Source organism: Squalius cephalus, assembly GCF_949319135.1.
Source record: "Squalius cephalus genome assembly, chromosome: 9".
In the NCBI taxonomy this organism is placed as follows: domain Eukaryota; kingdom Metazoa; phylum Chordata; class Actinopteri; order Cypriniformes; family Leuciscidae; genus Squalius; species Squalius cephalus.
Genome location: NC_137130.1, coordinates 40,589,774 through 40,608,588, shown reverse-complemented (window position 1 = coordinate 40,608,588; position 18,815 = coordinate 40,589,774). Strand labels below are relative to the sequence as shown.

General features: G+C 40.5%; 1 protein-coding gene across 5 annotated transcripts in view; it reads right to left on the bottom strand.

Moving 5' to 3' along the window:
• LOC307164966 (uncharacterized protein) overlaps window positions 1-18,815 on the bottom strand; it is a 215,302-nt gene that overhangs the window by 62,283 nt on the left and 134,204 nt on the right. For 2 of the 5 annotated variants that reach the window (XM_079882213.1, XM_079882216.1), the window contains exon 2: window positions 17,519-17,649. In XM_079882213.1, the coding sequence (XP_079738339.1) occupies window positions 17,519-17,649 (131 nt within the window). Of the gene's footprint in view, window positions 1-17,518; window positions 17,650-18,265; window positions 18,402-18,815 lie in introns of those variants that run through there. The other 3 variants (XM_079882214.1, XM_079882215.1, XM_079882212.1) reach the window with 3 other exon arrangements.

Genomic DNA, 18,815 nt, shown 5'->3' with positions numbered 1-18,815 from the left:
GCACCCCTACATGCAAGGCTCTGGAGGCAAAACAAGAACAAATGCAATTTCCGAAACTCCAGCTCATTCAATTGTGCAAAACAAGATGAAACTCAGCATGTGAGGTGTTTGGAAGATTTCTTGTTCTGTCTGACCGAACGGCAACAAAGCTGCAAGAAGCCAGGGGGCCGTTCTTCGTACGTCGTTAAATACATCCGAGATCAAATGGCACATCCAAGATGATATCATCGAGCTAATCATGATCTGGCTAAATAGCTTCTTTGAACACACCTGTTGTTTATGATTAGTATCGCTGGATTGAGTTATCTGAGATAACTGCACATTCATGCGTTGGTTTTAAATGGGATATGTATTGATAGTAGAAAAATTAATCAGCAACGTTCGGGTTGCTGTCCTGCGGGACCGCACCAGGCCCCAGACCCCAGGGCAGCAGGCCTAGACCCACAACCAGCCATGTGCTCATTCAGTAGAGAGAGGACTCTCTCAACCAGAACAGAATCAAAGGACAACATCAGGAGTGTGGCACAATGTCTTCATTCAATGCAGAAGATGTCCATCGCAACTCCAACTCTTCCGACTTCCTCCCTTCTCCTGTTTGCCCTGCGTGTCTTCTCCAGCCCCAGGGCCGGCAGGCCACAATCGGCACTCCAGCCATGGCAACAGAGTCAAACCAACCACGCATGTTCATCACCAGTTCTTCAGTCAACACCGAAGAAATCGATTGAGAGTCATGGGACCATCAAAATCCTTCTTCAGGAACTTCACGAAATGTTTCACTGCAAAGGCCTGCAAGTATACATTTAATGAGGTGCTCTGAAAATTATACACTGATGGTTCTTTTCATAGATAAATGGACCTTTTCCATAGTTCCATTTCCTGCTTCCGGTTTCATTTCGTCACTCACCTTTTTACCTATGCATTTATGTATTAAAGTCCATTTTACGATTTAGATTTTGACTACAGGCTCTTAGTAGAGCTGTACAGTAAGAAAGACATTTCCCTCCCCCACAAATGAACATTCAAACTTTTGGTTCACAAAATCCCCTTAATTGGGGCCTTGATGAGGATGTGTATGCAGTCTATGGCACCAACTAGGGCTGTGCAATTAATTGAATTTCGATTTCGACTATTTCACAAAAATAGAACAATCAAGTAAAAATGATTATTTTGCCATGTTCTGTTTTGCAAGGACACTCTTATTTTGTCTTGTGTTCTGCATGACATGCCCCTCCCGAAGCCATAAATTCTCTCAGCTTGAATGTTTAAACTAATAGGCTAAGACTTAAAAGAAGTGAAAATAATCAACTTTAGTTATGATGCAATACTGGCCCGATTGTGCAAGTGACAATTCCATCATGTCCCAACTCCTAAACGCGAGAGTATAGTTTCGACGCTTGCCTTGTCCAACCCATTTTGAGAGAGAGAGAGAGAGAAGACACAGCAGCGTTGAACACTTACACGGTTTGTGAAATTGGGTCTTGGAGAAAGTTTTTAAATGATTGATTTGATTTTATAAACTGTGTGGATTAATTTAGGCTACTCATTAAATCTACTTGCTAAAGTGAATCAATGTTTGCGGGGGAATTTCCCACATTATAAGAGGCAGACCTGTGGGAATTATTAAAATACTTATTGAAGTATTTTCTATTTTCTAATCGATAATATATGTAATAAATGCAACACGTTCCCAAAAGTCATGTGAAATAATCGTGTTACATAATCGTGATTTCAATACTGACAAAAATAATCGTTATTATGATTTTTTCCATAATCGAGCAGCCCTAGCACCAACCACATTAGGGACATATACTGTAAGCCATACTTATTGGCATGGTCATAATTGCATGATCTTCATTAAAAATTATAATGTAGCCAACCTGCGTTTGGCAAAAAATAAAAATAAATAAATCAGCTTTACAATTGAGACTTACGTGGCTTGGAAATACCACAAAACCCCTAAAAACTGCTTGAGCGCCAGGTAAACTTTGCGAATGTCACGACAGACAGCACTTTTCACCAAGTTCTCCGCATCTCCAATACTCCACTTGCAAAGAATCTCAGGGCAATGCACACAGTTTGTGCTGTTATTAAAGCCCGACTCCGACGAGTCGAACATTAATGTGTGAAAAACGATATCTCTCAAAAAGTACATTATCGTGCTGCGCTAAAGGACTTCCCGTATCACCGCCACTTATAAAGCTGCAATCTAATCCTGTTTACATGAAATAAGGCTGCTCCCGAGCAGGTTTAAGCTTACACACCTGTTGCTATGACAGCAAGTCCAGGATGAGCGTCGAAGAACCAAACAATCCAAGATCATGCCAAATTGTCAACAAATCAAATCCAGCTAACCGAGTTAGCAACGTACAAAGAACAGACCCCAGAACCCTTGAGATCCAAGATGAATTCTAGCAGAAAATGGCAGAGATTGCGCCAGTATTGGAAACCTTAAAATGTGCAACCACCAACATGTCAATAGAAAAGGACATATCAATTTCCAACATTTACCCCAGTGGTTCTCAAAGTGTGGGGCGCAGGGGGGGCACGGGAGATCACCAAAAAAATTAAAAAATTTATTTTTTAAAAAAACAGCCGTTGCAACGGCATTCAAGTGCGTGAACAGAGGCGCTTTGCCTTATTTGCACTGATTCCTCATGTTTGCTAACTTTTTGCAGATTGTTATTTATGTCTCTGTCATTTATGCCACTTGTTATTTACAGTGGGGAGAACAAGAATTTGATACACTGCCAATTTTGCAGGTTTTCCCACTTACAAAGCATGTAGAGGTCTGTAATTTTTATCATAGGTACACTTCAACTGTGAGAGATGGAATCTAAAACAAAAATCCAGAAAATCACATTGTATGATTTTTAAATAATTAATTTGCATTTTATTGCATGACATAAGTATTTGATCACCTACCAACCAGTAAGAATTCCGGCTCTCACAGACCTGTTAGTTTTTGCCCTCCTGTTCTCCACTCATTACCTGTATTAACTGCACCTGTTTGAGCTCGTTACCTGTATAAATAACACCTGTCCACACACACAATCAAACAGACTTCAACCTCTCCACAATGGCCAAGACCAGAGAGCTGTGTAAGGACATCAGGGATAAAATTGTAGACCTGCACAAGGCTGGGATGGGCTACAGGACAATAGGAAAGCAGCTTGGTGAGAAGGCAACAACTGATGGCGCAATTATTAGAAAATGGAAGAAGTTCAAGATAATGGTCAATCTCCCTCGGTCTGGGGCACCATGCAAGATCTCACCTCGTGGGGCATCAATGATAATGAGGAAGGTGAGGGATCAGCCCAGAACTACACGGCAGGACCTGGTCAATGACCTGAAGAGAGCTGGGACCACAGCCTCAAAGAAAACCATTAGTAACACACTACGCCGTCATGGATTAAAATCCTGCAGCGCACACAAGGTCCCCCTGCTCAAGCCAGCGTATGTCCAGGCCCGTCTGAAGTTTGCCAATGACCATCTGGATGATCCAGAGGAGGAATGGAAGAAGGTCATGTGGTCTGATGAGACAAAAATAGAGCTTTTTGGTCTAAACTCCACTCGTCGTGTTTGGAGGAAGAAGAAGGATGAGTACAACCCCAAGAACACCATCCCAACCGTGAAGCATGGAGGTGGAAACATTATTCTTTGCGGATGCTTTTCTGCAAAGGGGACAGGACGACTGCACCGTATTGAAGGGAGGGTGGATGGGGCCATGTATCGCGAGATCTTGACCAACAACCTCCTTCCCTCAGTAAGAGCATTGAAGATGGGTCGTGGCTGGGTCTTCCAGCATGACAATGACCTGAAACACACAGCCAGGGCAACTAAGGAGTGGCTCCGTAAGAAGCATATCAAGGTCCTGGAGTGGCCTAGCCAGTCTCCAGACCTGAACCCAATAGAAAATCTTTGGAGGGAGCTGAAAGTCCGTATTGCCCAGCGACAGCACCGAAACCTGAAGGATCTGGAGAAGGTCTGTATGGAGGATTGGGCCAAAATCCCTGCTGCAGTGTGTGCAAACCTGGTCAAGAACTACAGGAAACATATGATCTCTGTAATTGCAAACAAAGGTTTCTGTACCAAATATTAAGTTCTGCTTTTCTGATGTATCAAATACTTATGTCATGCAATAAAATGCTAATTAATTACTTAAAAGTCATACAATGTGATTTTCTGGATTTTTGTTTTAGATTCCTTCACTCCGATGCTGTGCGTGTTCTGGTGAGAAGACGAACAAGAAGCTGAGCTTGTGACTTGAGTTGCTGTCAAAAGCAGTTGGCAGTTTTACATATTGTTCATTCAAAGCAACACTGACATATTTACATGTTTTTGTTTATTTAAATTAAAAGTTTAGTTCTGTATTATTATTCTCTCTTACTGTTATATGAAATAATGACATTACAAAGTCAGAACGCCCACCACACACGCTTATTGGTGGAGAGGAGACAGAGTGATGAAGCCAATCAGTATGGGGATGATTAGAAGGCCATGATGGATAAAGGCCAATGGGCAAATTTGTACAGGATACCAGGGTTAAACCCCTACTCTTTTTCCGAAGGACATCCTGGGATTTTTAATGACCACAGAGAGTCAGGACCTCTGTTTAACGTCTCATCCAAGGACGGTGGTCTTTGACAGTATAGTGTCCCCATCACTATACTGGGAAGTTAGGACCCACACAGACCACAGGGTGAGCCTACGGTGAGCATAACCTGAGATGTTCCCTTTCGAAAGCAGTCAGTGACAGTATTCCCTACGGCCACTGCCCAAGCTATAAGCCTCAAAGAGGCCTCCAAAACAATGAAGGCCGACCACGGCCGCTCAAAGGTTTGGAACCAACTACCATGGAAGGGGTTGCGAAAGGAGTCCCGTCCAGTCACTTTCTGAGGAGGACAAAGTCAACCCCACATGCCACCAGAGAGGCTGACCTGGTCTAATTTACTGACCTATCTTGCCAACAACCTGTCTGTTTCCTAAACAGAGTCTCTCACATTATCTGCCTCACACGTGGAGGCACAATACAGGGAGCACTGCAATAGTGGCAGTAGTCACTCGCAGACCGGATCATAGAGACGGGCATCCTGGAGAGTAGAATTCAGCATAATGCTTTTTAAACCCTTGCAAATGAGGGGAGTAACTCTACTCAATCCTGGATCTACACAGTACTTTAAAGCATTGTGGAGGCTGGGCACTCTAAAAAGGGGACCCTAATAAGGTGAGTGCCTCCAGCTCTAGGGCTGATCTAACAGGGAGGCCTTGTGAGAGTGCATTGACCTTCCGACTAGTTTTAGGGAGCTACATATCCATACAGAGCGAACCTCAGGTAGTGTCTGGAACACTATGCTAAACCTGATATATATGACCAGGCTCTGGGCTAGAATCAGGGATAATGATGCAATGAGATAATTAATGTTAAACATTCAACTCGTTGGGGAGCCGCCTTCAAGGAGACCAGTGAAGGCCTGACTACTTGAAAGCAATCCGTGTTAGCAAAGCTAGCCTCAGATGTTCTTAGGTGCTCTCACAGACATTTTTGTGGCCCTGGTTAAACTTAGTTCATCACCAACAGGCAGTGTACTAAGTGCTATTGACCCTTTAAACAAGAGGAATACAATTTTATGCTACCAGACAATCGAGGAGGCCTACTGAAGGCCTACAGCTTCGACTGTCAAGAGCGTCAGCCCCGGGCAGTGATTAGGCTCTAAGGGAGTATACTCAAACCGACCCAAATGGGAGGGAGTACTTGATGTGTCTCTACCTGAACCGCAGAAAATGTTTATTTTATTTCTCTACAAAGAAATAAAATAATGCCTGGACCACACTTATAAATGATTTAAAAAAAAATGCATTTGTCATGGATAAATAAAATGGAATAGCCTCCGCGCGGACAATAATAAGATTATTTTAATTAAACCAAATTACTGTAAATAAATGAGTAATAAAGTAAATAATGAATAAGTAAATAATTAATTACCGTAATTAATAAAATTGATCTAAAATTACAATTTCTTACTGTACGCATGTGCGTGCGTGTTTGCAGCTGGTTGCATATTTTTGTTCTTTCATTGTGAAAAAGTTACCCTTATATAGAGGGAAGTGTAAAATAAGTGCGTTCGTTGGATTATTTTATGAAGTAACTTTAGGTTTTTGAAATTGCCGCCTTTTGGCAGTATGTTTTTTTTTTTACTGAGATGGATTCAAAAGCCAACAACTACATCAGGAAGTGGCTGGGCTTACCCCGGAGCCTCTCCAGCGTGGGCCTGTTTGGGAGGAATGCACTTCAACTGCCACTGAGGTCAATCCTGTTGGGCTACAGACAGGAGAAGGCAAGGCATGTTCTAGAGCTGAAGGACTCGTCGGACCCATCTGTGCAGAACACCAAAGCCCCAGTCCAAACAGGTCGCAAGTGGAGGGCAGATCTAGCATTCGACCAGGCTATCAGCAGGCTGAAACACCAAGAGATTGTTGGCAGGACACAGTCAGGGAGAACTGGCCTGGGGTGGGGGACTGCTCCGAAGATGTGGTACAAAGCCACAAGGAAGGAGAGGAAAGAGCTAGTGATTTCTGAGGTGGTCAGGACAGAGGAGGAGACCTATCAGATCAAAGCCCTTAGCCAACGCCAGCAAGGACACTGGATGACCTGGGAAGGGGTAATAAGCAGGACTGTAGGTTGGGCCGACATGTGGAAGATCCCCCAAGCCAGGCTGAGTTTCCTCATAAGGTCCACCTACGACACCCTCCCAAGCCACAGCAACTTCTATCTGTGGTATGGCTCAGAGGAGAGTTGCCAACTTTGCAATGCCCCAAATCGAGCCTGCAGCACATCCTGTCAAGCTGCAAAAAAGCACTGGCCCAGGGTCGGTACAGGTAGCGCCATGATCGAGTCCTGCGGAAGCTGACGGAGATACTGGAGGTACGCAGGGCAGAATCAGCCATGGATCGCCTACCACCGACATCAAGGCGACCGATTCACTTCGACCCTGCAGCTACCCGCAATAGCACCGTCGGAGGTGCGGCAAGCAGAAATACTCAGCAGGCAGTCACTTGCCTGTGCAACCACCTACAACATTTTTTTCCAACAAAATACATCAACTAAATTATTGTCCATACTTCAATCCCTTGAAATCTTTTAATGGAATTTTTTGAAATGTATACATTTATTGTTGTACTTTCAGCATATTTTGAAGCTAATCAGAAATATAACTTAATTATTTTGATCTCTTTACTACTTTTTACTACTTTTTCTCTATGCTGTGATATTTTATATCCTTTCAGAAACAGAGATGGTTACTCTGAATTTAGAAGTACTACCAGCTCCATCAGTGTGTCCTTCATCTTCTCCGTCAACCGCAACACACAGCCTGTCTTGCCTTGCATCCCACTCAGAGACTTCCAGGCCAAGCCAGACCTCTACACAAATGCCCATCATTTCCAAAATGTGGGCTGAAACTTTTCAAGTCCCTTGGGACAACATGCCTGAGATCTGTACAACAATCTCTACAGGAAAAATACCTAAACCTGCAGAAAGGCGCCAAATGGTTTGAGTTCTGGTTGACGAGATGAGCAAGTTTGAACTTTGCCCAACACGTGCCTGAAGTGTCTTATATCTGTCAAAAGATTTTAAGGGAGTACCCTAACACTTTTGGAGACAAATTTCCAAATGGCTCGTTAATAGGAGGGGGATCACTTCTAATCCAAGTGAAGACACGAGTTGAAAATTTGAACCGTGAGAGCAGCTTTGTCTGTCATAGATCAAGGCCAAACTCTGGATACAAAAGAAGACCAACAGACTCCTATGGCTGTGTGGGATTTGAACCGCAGCTTTCACCTGAAGAGACAATCGAGTCTAAACGTCAACGACTGCAGGACATTTACTGCCATGAGGGAACTGGCAGTACAGAGAGAGCATAAGTAAAAATTCTTATGGAGACTACATTCTGTCTTTGCGTCAACAATTAAATTCCATACCAGCACCTTCAGTTGAAGACATTAGGAGGCAGTGGCCATACCTCTTCCACCAGAAGTCTATCAGTGCCCACTTCAAGTTGCTCACTGACATTGATGTTCTGAATGCTTTCGAGTTGTCCATGAAAGAATGTGGAAAGGCTATCATTGAGTACTTCAAGAACAAATCAAAGAATGAAAAGGTGAAGGATGTCCTGTCCCAGCCTGAAAACACAAGAGATGGCACACCTGCATATCAAGCTTCTAATGTCCCATTTTCAGGAACATGAAGATGGACTGGTGTTGCAAGCAGATGTGAGTATTTAGTTTTCTTCTTTACTAAGTGATATGTTTTCTGACTTTCATGTATTGTGTGTCCTCTACAGGTTGCTGCATCTGCAGCTGATGTTGAGTAGAAACTTAATCTACCTGCAAGTCCTCATTTCATTTTGCTGGGTTAGTATCTTATTAGAATGTTAAGAAGAAATATTGATAAATGGGGAAAAAAAGAAGAAAAAAAAAACAGTTGTTAAAGAAAAGTTCACAGTTGGTAAAGAAAAATTTAAATTCTGTCATCATTTACTCCCCCTCATGTGTTTCCAAAATGCTGAATGCTCCACAACTGTTGTATTTTTTTCTTACTATGAATTCAATGGTGACCCACAACTTTTGGGTAACAAACATTCTTCCAAATATATTCCTTTGTGTTCAGCAGTAAATTATGACAGAATTAAAATTTTGGGTTAACTATCCCTTTACAATTAAGTCTTCTCAAAGGCAAAACTTGAAAAGTTGTGCCAATGGTTTGTAGGGCTGTACCAGAATATTCGAGTATTCGAATATTCGTTCGGTGGGTTGGTATTCGATTTTCAAATTTGACATTCGAATATTCGTTTTAAATTTTTTTTTTTTTTTCACACCTGGCATCCCCCTAGAAACGGTTCCCATTCGCGCTTGAATGGGGCTGTCATGCGTTTTCTCAGATCGGATAGTTCTCTCTGATTTATCAATATGAACACTGAACACATAAATGTGTTTTTGCAAAACGGATATGAATCCGAACTTCAAATCCCGCGCTATAGGCAGATGTAATGGAGTGCACGTCACTAGCAACAGATAAGCTGCATTTTACTGATCGTCAGCTAAAATTTCTAAATCAAAGACCGCAATAAGAGAGCGGCAACAGCCCTGGTAAGATCATTTCGGTTCTTTACTTTTAATGAAGTTGATTGTGTGTTAAAGCATCTGCGACCCACTTTCACTTTGATTTGCGATAGTTTGCACGTTGGCTTGATGAATAGATGCTGATCTGCGGTGACGCGTGCTGTAATCGTCATATCTGGCTATAACATGATATAGCCTAAAACACGCTCTCACACGGTTATTTTTTTAGCATTTTTGGGCGAAATACAATACTCTTATTTTAGAGCGCAGAACAGCGGAGTTTGTATGGGCAGAAGTGCATGCCTCAGCTTGTAGGCTATAAGCTGCGTTGCTTTGACATTGTGGAAATAGAATAGAAACAATATATTAGCCTACCCTTTACTGTGTCAGTAATTACTGTGCTGCTGATTTCTGATTTGAGAGTTATTTGTTACTCAGAAAAATATTAGGCTGTGTTTTGTATCACTAGTGCAGTGTCCGTTCTCGGAGCCCTGCGCGTGAGGCGCGCGCGCGCTTCCCGCTCGCGCTTCCCGCTCGCGCTGTTCTGTATTAAAAGTTTATTAATTCTGAACGTGTCACGTCTCGCGTGACAATATATCACACCAAATGTGACACTGCACTAGTGAAGTCGATTGGATGAACGTTTCTAAATGCAAGATAAATAATCTAAATGCAAACAGACAGACGCATAGAGATTCCTGCCTTTATTAGAGAGAAGAATATGTTCAGCCCCCTCCCTCCGAAGCTTCGAATATTCGATGTTAATTCCTATCGAAGCTTCGAAGCTCAAAAAATGGTATTCGGACCAGCCCTAATGGTTTGGTTATTGTTATATTTTTGGTTTATTTTATTTTTTGCTGTTTTTGTTTTAGGTACGGCAGAGCAGACAAATGCTGTACGATGGATGTTAAGCCATGTTATTTGTGAGTGTGTCCAGTCATCACTTTTGACAGCACTTGCAACACTGTTTGCTGTGTACTACATCTTCAACCTGCAGTATCAAGAGGCGGCTTGCTGCACATTGGAGTTTCTGGAGGTGTGACACTTAATTTATTTTTTTTTTTTACCTTTTAGAATCATCTTTAAAAGAATTTTGACTCATGATTCCAGGGGTTAAAGTGAAAAAAAAATCCTGAGCCTGAAATTTTTTTGGGTGGGGGGTGGGGGGGCTTCATTGGCACCATTTATTTTCAAGCATGTTAATGGCATATTTTTATGAATGAAGACCAGTATCACTGATATAGCTACTTATGTCTCGATGAAAATGTATTTTTCCAAAATTTGAAACATTTATTAGGCTTAAAAAAATAACAACTTTTAATTTAAGTGAACTTAAAACAATCCTCACTTAAACCCATAATAAATGACAAATTTACCTGTACCTTACCTGTCTAACCGATGTGAATTATATAGAAATTGAATACGTTTATAAAACAGTCCGCACTGCATAAATTATAAATGAAAAATAGATTAATCCTTAAGCGTTGAGCAGTTAGTAATTGGTTAACTTTACTAACAGAGAGAATTGCTGTCACTTACCCGCCGCTGCTGACAGGATCTCATTCTCTACTCTTTACTTCCATTTAAGATTGTATTTAACTCATTTGACTGTTCTTGTGAAAATACTCGACAAAATTGACATTTTGGCATAAATGTGTGTGTGTTATGCAAGGGCGAAATTGTCAATCACACATTGGGGGGGACAGCTGTGGGACTTTTTGTGTTGGCGCATGCACACATTTTTTTAATCAAAATAAAAGAAAAGTCAGAGTCCGAACACTTACCAGCATACAACAGTCATGCTGTTAAGTGTACTTGTTACTTCTAGGGGGGTCCGGGGGCATGCTCCCCCGGAAGAAAATTTTGTACATTTTAAAGGTAAATTCATTAATCTGGTGCACTTTGAGTCACCCGAATCCACTGTTAAAAATAAATAATCCACCCGCAAACCGCCCGAACCTATGATATTCTCTGATTTAGATATCTGCAGCTGATCATCACATTACAATTATTCAGATTCTCAGTGTTAAGCATGATGATGGTAACATATCACACTGAAGTAGGCTGATTTAAAATGAACATTTATTTAAAATAAAAGTTCTTCTTTTGCCAAAATTATATTTCCTTAATAGCCTAAACAGAGGCTTTACTCAGTTTGGGCCATGCAAATTATGGGAGTTTCCCGGGAGAAATAACAAACCGGGAGGGGTCCGGAAGATAGGGCTAAAAAACGGGAGAAACCCGGGAAAAACGGGAGTGTTGACAGGTATGGCCAAATGTCTGTCAGATTTCGCGCTCCTAACTCTTCTTCTGTTTGGTTTTTCCTAACTCACTGACGGTGCACGAGCTACTAAAGGTATAGGGAAAAAATGACATGGATTTCAGGAGAAATAGGTTTTGTTAATGTATAGTGTAAGGCCAGTCGAATGAATTTGGGAAATGGACCGGCCGGGATTTTATATTTTCGGAGCTCGAAAGAAAGACGTAGCCTATTTGCAATCACATCGATATCGCCCGCATAATCATACAGTATGATCAAATATTGGGGGGGACAAATTGTCCTTCTTTGAATATTGGGGGGGACGTGTCCCCCTGTCCCCCCATAGAATTACGCCTATGGTGTTATGGTTCGTTCAAGCGTGAAAGAGAACTCGATGGCGCGCTGTCGACTGCAATACTGGCGCGCGTCTTTCTGTGTGTGTGTGTGTGTGTGTGTGTTTCAGGAGGACATTCACTGACAGCGCGTTCTCTTTTATCTTCTCACACATTTATAGTTTAAAACATTTGCGTGAAGGAGAGCATGATCATATAACCCAAAGGATGACATAAAGAACGGACGCTGCGATAAATATTTAAACACGTTAAAGCTGGACAAAAATTAATCGCATGCATTTACGTTGACAGCATTAACCTTAGGCTACTTGTCATACATTGCTGACAGAAAATGCTGCGGTTTAAAGTGGACTCGTTTTCATGGTAGGCCTACACAGAATGTTTTTTTTTTTTTTTTGTAAGCTACACAGAATATTTAATTAAATATTAAAATTAAATAAGTCTGAAGTTACCAAGCAGCAGTGTATGTTAACGTTAGCTCAGTTATCAACAGGTGTAGACAGAAAATATGATTATCCTGACCTGAGCTAATTTACTGAATCAACCAACTCACATCTCCTTTCTTTCTTTTCATCCATGATGACATTAAGTCACCTGTTGTTGTTTCTGGCGTTTCATCGCTTGCTCATTAGAACATTCAGTGAGCTTTTACACAGGCTCGGTCCTGCTCCTCCGTGGCAATGACGGCGTGCGGTTAAACATCATAACAAACGAATTTGAGTGGGGGTGGGGGGGACAACGGGATTTTGGAAAGTGTCCCCATAGGAAATTACGCCCGTGGGTAGGACATCATCCCCAAGCTTCATAAACTAGCGCTCCTTTCACCGACAACGTATAAATCTCAATCACACTGTGTTGCCAGGCCCCGCCCTGCTCTGCTTCTGATAGGCTTGTAACGTTAGTAAGAGCTGCGTTCCTTTCATATGATTGGTAGGTGAAATCAATTGACTCGAAAATATTAAACCGCATGCAAGTTCCAAATTTTTATTTGTATTTTTCTTCCTCACGGCCGCACGCCGGAGATCCGGCACGGTGCCGGAATACTTTAAGCCCTGTGATTCTTGCATACTATGGTAATCAGGGCTCGACATTAAGGCTTGTCCGGGACAAGTGGATTTTTTTGTAGGACAAGTGGAAGAGAAAATTAGTTGTCCCACTGGACAAGTTAAATTTCAAACAAAATAAAATGCCATGTTACTTCACGTTATGTGCCACTCATTTCGTCTATTTTACAGATTTAATTTTACCGATTTGAAACGAACACATTTTTTTCCCCACAAACCGTCGAACCAGCATCCAACTCAGAATGCTTTGATTGGCCAATCAGGAGTCGGTCCAAGTTTAAACATTTTTACCTGCCTCAAAGAACAGTGGTGGAGACTGGAGTGGAGAGTGATGTTTCTTCAGGCTCCGCAGCCCGGCCAAGCACCAGGAAAAGCTCCAAAAACAAGTCACCTGTTACGGAATTATGTAATTTCGTATAATGTTTTGAGTTTGTATATTGTTTGTATTTGTATTTATTTTGTTATTGTTATTTTTTGTGTGTGTGCTTATTTTGCTGCTTTGTTTTAGGATTACGATGATTAGCTGTGAGCTGGCTCCACCCCTTTACGTGGGTTTAAGACCGTGCTTCCGTTTCCAGAGGACGAGTTGTTGCGATTCCGGGCCGGTCGCACTTCTCCTGGCTCCTCTCCAGCCGTCAGACCCTTGTTGTAGCAGCTTATGTTAATTACTTTTTTTGTCTTTGTTTTCAGTGGTGTTCTTTGTAGGGTTGACCTGCCCTTTTCTTTTGAAATCCTGTTCGTTCTGTTTTGTTAGAGTATGGAGGGTAATTTGTTGTAATTTTGATTTTGGATATTTTGAGGGAAGTTAGTTGCTTATTTTATTTATTATCTGTTTTGTTTGTTATTTTGGGCCTTGGGTCTTCCTGAAGACTATAACACCTACTGTTTTTTTTTCGTTATTTTATTTGAATACATCCAACTTTCAAATTGTTCAATTTTTTTTGTCTTGATAAAACGTTTATCGTTTTTCTTGATTTTTGAAGTCATTTGAGTCCTTTGGGTCTGACGACTGGGCGTGGGAGACATGTTTATTTATTTATTTTATTCTTTTGTTACGATTAACCCTAGACGAATCGTAATACACCAACAGCACCATACGAATTAAAACGGGAACGAAAATTTGTAACCAAATGGAAAGATGATATTTATGAAGAGGTTATTTATGAAGACGGAGTAATGTTCTGTGGCGTCTGTCGGGGGCAACCCAACCTGGCTGACAAGTAAGTGACGTTAGCTAGCTAGCGTCGGCAGCCGTGTACTGTAAACAAGCATTAACAGCATTTGTATTGGTTAAATGTACATAGTTAAATATTAGCTAATGTTCAGATGTAAAGTAGCTACACGTTTTAAAGTATCCCTTGGTAAATCAGCCTCTGCCGGGTAGAAAGTGGCAAAATCCATTGTTATGTCTACAAAATAATTTTAGATATAGTATACAGTAAGTCTAGCTAGCTTGCAAATACTGAGGAAACCTACCAAATTTGAGTTAGCCAATGTCGTTAGCAATGCAAGCTAACGTTAGTTTGTTAGCTGTATATACAATTTCACTGGGTCTTGCAGTTTGATTTACTGAAATTATGAAAGGTTATGTTCTACTAGCAATTTGCCTACTTTAGCAAGTCACAGTATTTCCAAGCCCTGATAATGTACGTACTGTAACTGAGATGACGCAGTAAATAATTCCTCTTTCAAGTAATGAAACCCTGTTCAAGTGTTGAGCATTAAATTAACAGCACGGTCTGTATGTTACCAAAGGATCTTCAACTGAATTTTATTAATATTGATAGTGTTTGGATGCTTTCAATGGTTTGTTCGAATTCTGCATTAGCAAAACACACATTTTTTTTTTTTATAAAATTATGAATCTTTACCCGGACAAGTGACTTTTGTGCATGGACAAGTGAAACATAAATTTACTTGTCCGAAGGACAAGTGCCTCAAAAAGTTAATGTCAAGCCCTGTTTGTTATATAACTGTCTTTAGACGCTATGTTGGAATAAACCCAGAAAGAGGCTCAAAGACCTGCAGAGGCAAGGTGGTCTCCAAGAAGACGGGCAAGGTGGTGAATACAAAGTCTGCAAGAGTTAATTCAAAGGTTGACTCTCTCTACGTGAAAAATCTTGCTGATATCGAATGGGATCTCATCTAGGTAAGTTAATTAGCACATATACACCTATTTCTTTTCCTGCTTCCCGTTAAAGTTATTATACCAGCTTTTTTTGTAGAACATGTAAAAAATGTACAATACGCTACTAAAGCTTATTTCATTTTAATTTCAGATGTGCTTTACAATGTATTACAAAGGTGGGTGTGTGTCTTTCCAAACCCGTAAGACTTGTTCATCTTCCGAACTCAAATGAAGATCTTTTTTATAAAACCTTTACTCTACACAGCCTACACAACTACTACTTTTAAGGTAATTTAAAGTAATAAAGTAATACAGTAGACTCCAGCGGTTTAACTTTAGTTTGATGAAGTAACGCAAGTTCTTTCTGTGTGCTGGGAAAAAATTAGCACTAGCACCATAACGCATGCGTGTTAAACACACTTTGTGTGAATGAGCTTTTTTGCTTCATAAAATTGAGGTTAAACCCCTGGAGTCACATGGATTACTTTAATGATGCCTTTACTACCTTTCTGGGGCATGAAAGTGCAAGTTGTGTAGGCTGTCAGTGGAGTGACAAAGTTCTCAGATTTTATTAAAAGATCTTCATTTGTTTTCTGAAGATAAACAGAAGTGTTACGGGTTTGGAATGACATGAGGATGTGTGATTAATTCAAGCTTTATTTTTAGGTGATTTAACCGTTTAACCCTGGGTCTTTTCTATCTTGATCCATGTTTCGCATTGCACATAATTTTCCCAGGGTTTATTTGCATATTTGCGGTGTCATTGCCATTGATTATGAATGCTGCTCATGACCCATAAAGGCTATGATATTGTGCATTCTTAAGTTTACCTTTGTTAAAATAGGTTTTAACAACAAACAATAACCCAGAGTTATGCGCAGTAAAGCCCTTTTTTGTGACAGGCATCACTGTATCATGCTGCTGGTAATAAAAAAGCCTGCCATCTCTTTTTTAAGCTCAAAATGTCTCCCCATTTACTCTCTCCTTAAAGGAGAACTCCGGTCAATTTTAACATTGAGCTAATTTTTTTGTTTTTTTGGAGTGCTGTCAGTACAGAGAACAACGACAAAAATCGGTGTTGCCTACACCGTGTTATCCTCTTTTTAAAATTTGCACCCTGTTGACTTCAATGGGGCAAGTTTTAAAGGAGACATATCATGCTTTTAAATCGTTCCTTTTAACATATAAATCATACATTTGTAGTCTATATAAAGCGGAACTGCAATGCTTGGGTCTGAATTCCTCATTATTATAGCTCCACAGGCCCCTTTTCTACCCCTTTTCTGATGTGCGTCTGAGAGCAACTCGTTTTGGTGCGGTCTCTTTAAATACAATTGAGACACGTCATACCCCGCCCCCTCTCCAGGATGCAGAGGTTCAACTCCACCCCGTTCGGCCATTTTTGTAGTTTGATAGCAGATATACGATTATAGCGGCACAGAAACTTTTTATTCACACGTTATTAACAAAATGTCAACAACGGAAGACTTGTCCAGCCAGCCTTACATGTTTGAGCCAGAGTCGGAGCCGGAGCGAGATGAAAATGAAGACGACGAACCTGCAGAACAACGTCTTCATATGGATGTATCGCAATGGTGTGTTACTGTATTTACACATGAAACTTTGGTCTTCCGACCTTTTACCACCGTGTCGATTTATTTTGATTAATATGTGCGAGGGAGAGAGAGCAAGACAGCGTCTAGTTTGGAGACGGTGTCTTGTTTACACTTTCGCCTGGCGAAGAGAGAGAGAGTGCGTGCGCGCGACCGGGTCTCTCTCTCTCTGCTCGTCCTTTCAGTTAAACATGCGCCCTGTCACAAGCGAAGCAGTTCATCTACATTAGACGGTGTAATGAAGCGTGTGGGTTACTACATCCAACAACCGAACATTTTGACTTACCCTCTCGTAACTTCTGCATCTTTTAGCTTGGACTACAAAATTGCAGCGAGAAATAAAAATGGCGGATTGCTCGAAGTGTTGGGCTGGAAGTCAATGTCCTTATTTGGCAGTTCCGCTGCAAATACTGTGACGTGATAGTTCACAAAACGTCATAGATAACAGAAAAATCTGAACAGGTTGAAAAATAAGGCCAAAACAGAATATAAAGATATCAACGAAGCACCTGAAGAGAATAATTTCAACTTTTCTGTACTTATAAACACTCCAAATATACAACAAAATGCATTTAAGGGCTAAAAAAGTGGATTTAGCATGATATGTCCCCTTTAAACCTGCTTTTAGCCTCTTAACATCCTTGATGTGTCATTACAAGTGCACAGTCATGTGAGTGATTCCTTCAGAGTGAACACGCGGTGAATCTGACTGCAGTAGATGTGAAAGATATTAATAAAAGTGATGTTATTTCAGCCAGCGCACATACCTGTATTTAGGCTACATCCTGTTTTCGGTCGAAGTCCACAGTAGTCGATTGTCGAGTTCACGCGCATATGATCACGCGCGTCAAATAAAACCGCTTTAATTAGGACACTCATATGAGTGTCCTAATTAAAGCGGTTTTATTTGACGTCATATATGACATTCTTCGATCAATCATTTCTAGTCTAGATCATTTTAATAAGGACCAAATGAAACTAACCTGTTTGTTCCTCAGTCTCTTCATGTTTCACGCTGAACACTTCTTCAATCTTTATGTCTTCACTCTCCTGTTTAATAAACGCCATCTTTATAAGTGTCACGTGGATCTCAGATGTTTCTCCAGGAGTTTTCCTGTATGTTTGGACAATTTGTCATGTTTAAGATGAGAATAATTAACAGTAAGAAAAATAAATCCACAGTAAATCTCAATCAGCTCTAGTTCAGTAGTTCAGCGCACTGGTGAGGGAGTCAGTCAGAGTGAGAGTTAATGGACTTAATGGACAAAAATCACTCAAAACAAGCACTACAATATAATAAAATAACAAATTATACAGACACTTCATATAATGTTTTGTAGATTTAACAGATTACGTCGTCATAAAAACATTTGCGATTTGTTCATGAAAGCTGTCATTATTTATCATGATATTTGTGTTTTCGTTGTATTTTTACAGTTTTGAGCGGCAGGATTCGTCAGCGCGCGGTGATTCAAGCGCTTCAAATCAGTGAATCATTTGGCAAAGCATTAGATTCAATTGACTCGTAGTTTCGAAAAGCTCCGTTTCTCCATCACTACTTTCCAAAACCCGAATTCGTGTTTACGATAAACTGATACACGATATACGTGCGCGAAATGAGACGCAACTTTTCTGTTACTCACATGTGAATACGCTTTACTCACACAAAAAGTAATATTGTTACATTAAGCATATTACAAAGATATGTTCAATAATACATGGTCACATACCTCTGATAAAAACTATCAAATCGACGTGTAACGATTTAAACTCTTTAAATGCGTGAAACCACAAACCTTTCTTCAGTCTTGAATCATAACAGTTGCAGGAGCACGGCGCAGCTTTATGATGTCATATCATCAGACCAAAATAAAAGTCCTGTTCAATTTGCTATCCAAAATCCAGAGTATAGAAATATATATAATAGATGTAATGGGAATTCATGGTGAAATACATATTTTAATACGTTGTCCAATTATGTGATGAAAAAGATTGAGAATTACTAATTGTTAAAAAGACTGAATTAGTAATTAAAAAAATTACAAAAAAAAAAGGTTAATGTTAATGCTAAAAAGGTATTGACAAAAAAATAATTATTCTGCATGTCACCTGGTCATTGTGGTTCCGTGTTTTTGTGTTTTCTTTAATCTTCTGATCACAACATTATTATCTTTGTCTGTGACAGATGTCCATCCTGTTAAGCATTTACAATGATTTCTTAAAGTCAGCAATAAAGTGTCAATGAAAATGTATGGAAGTGTCGATACTATGAAAAAGAAT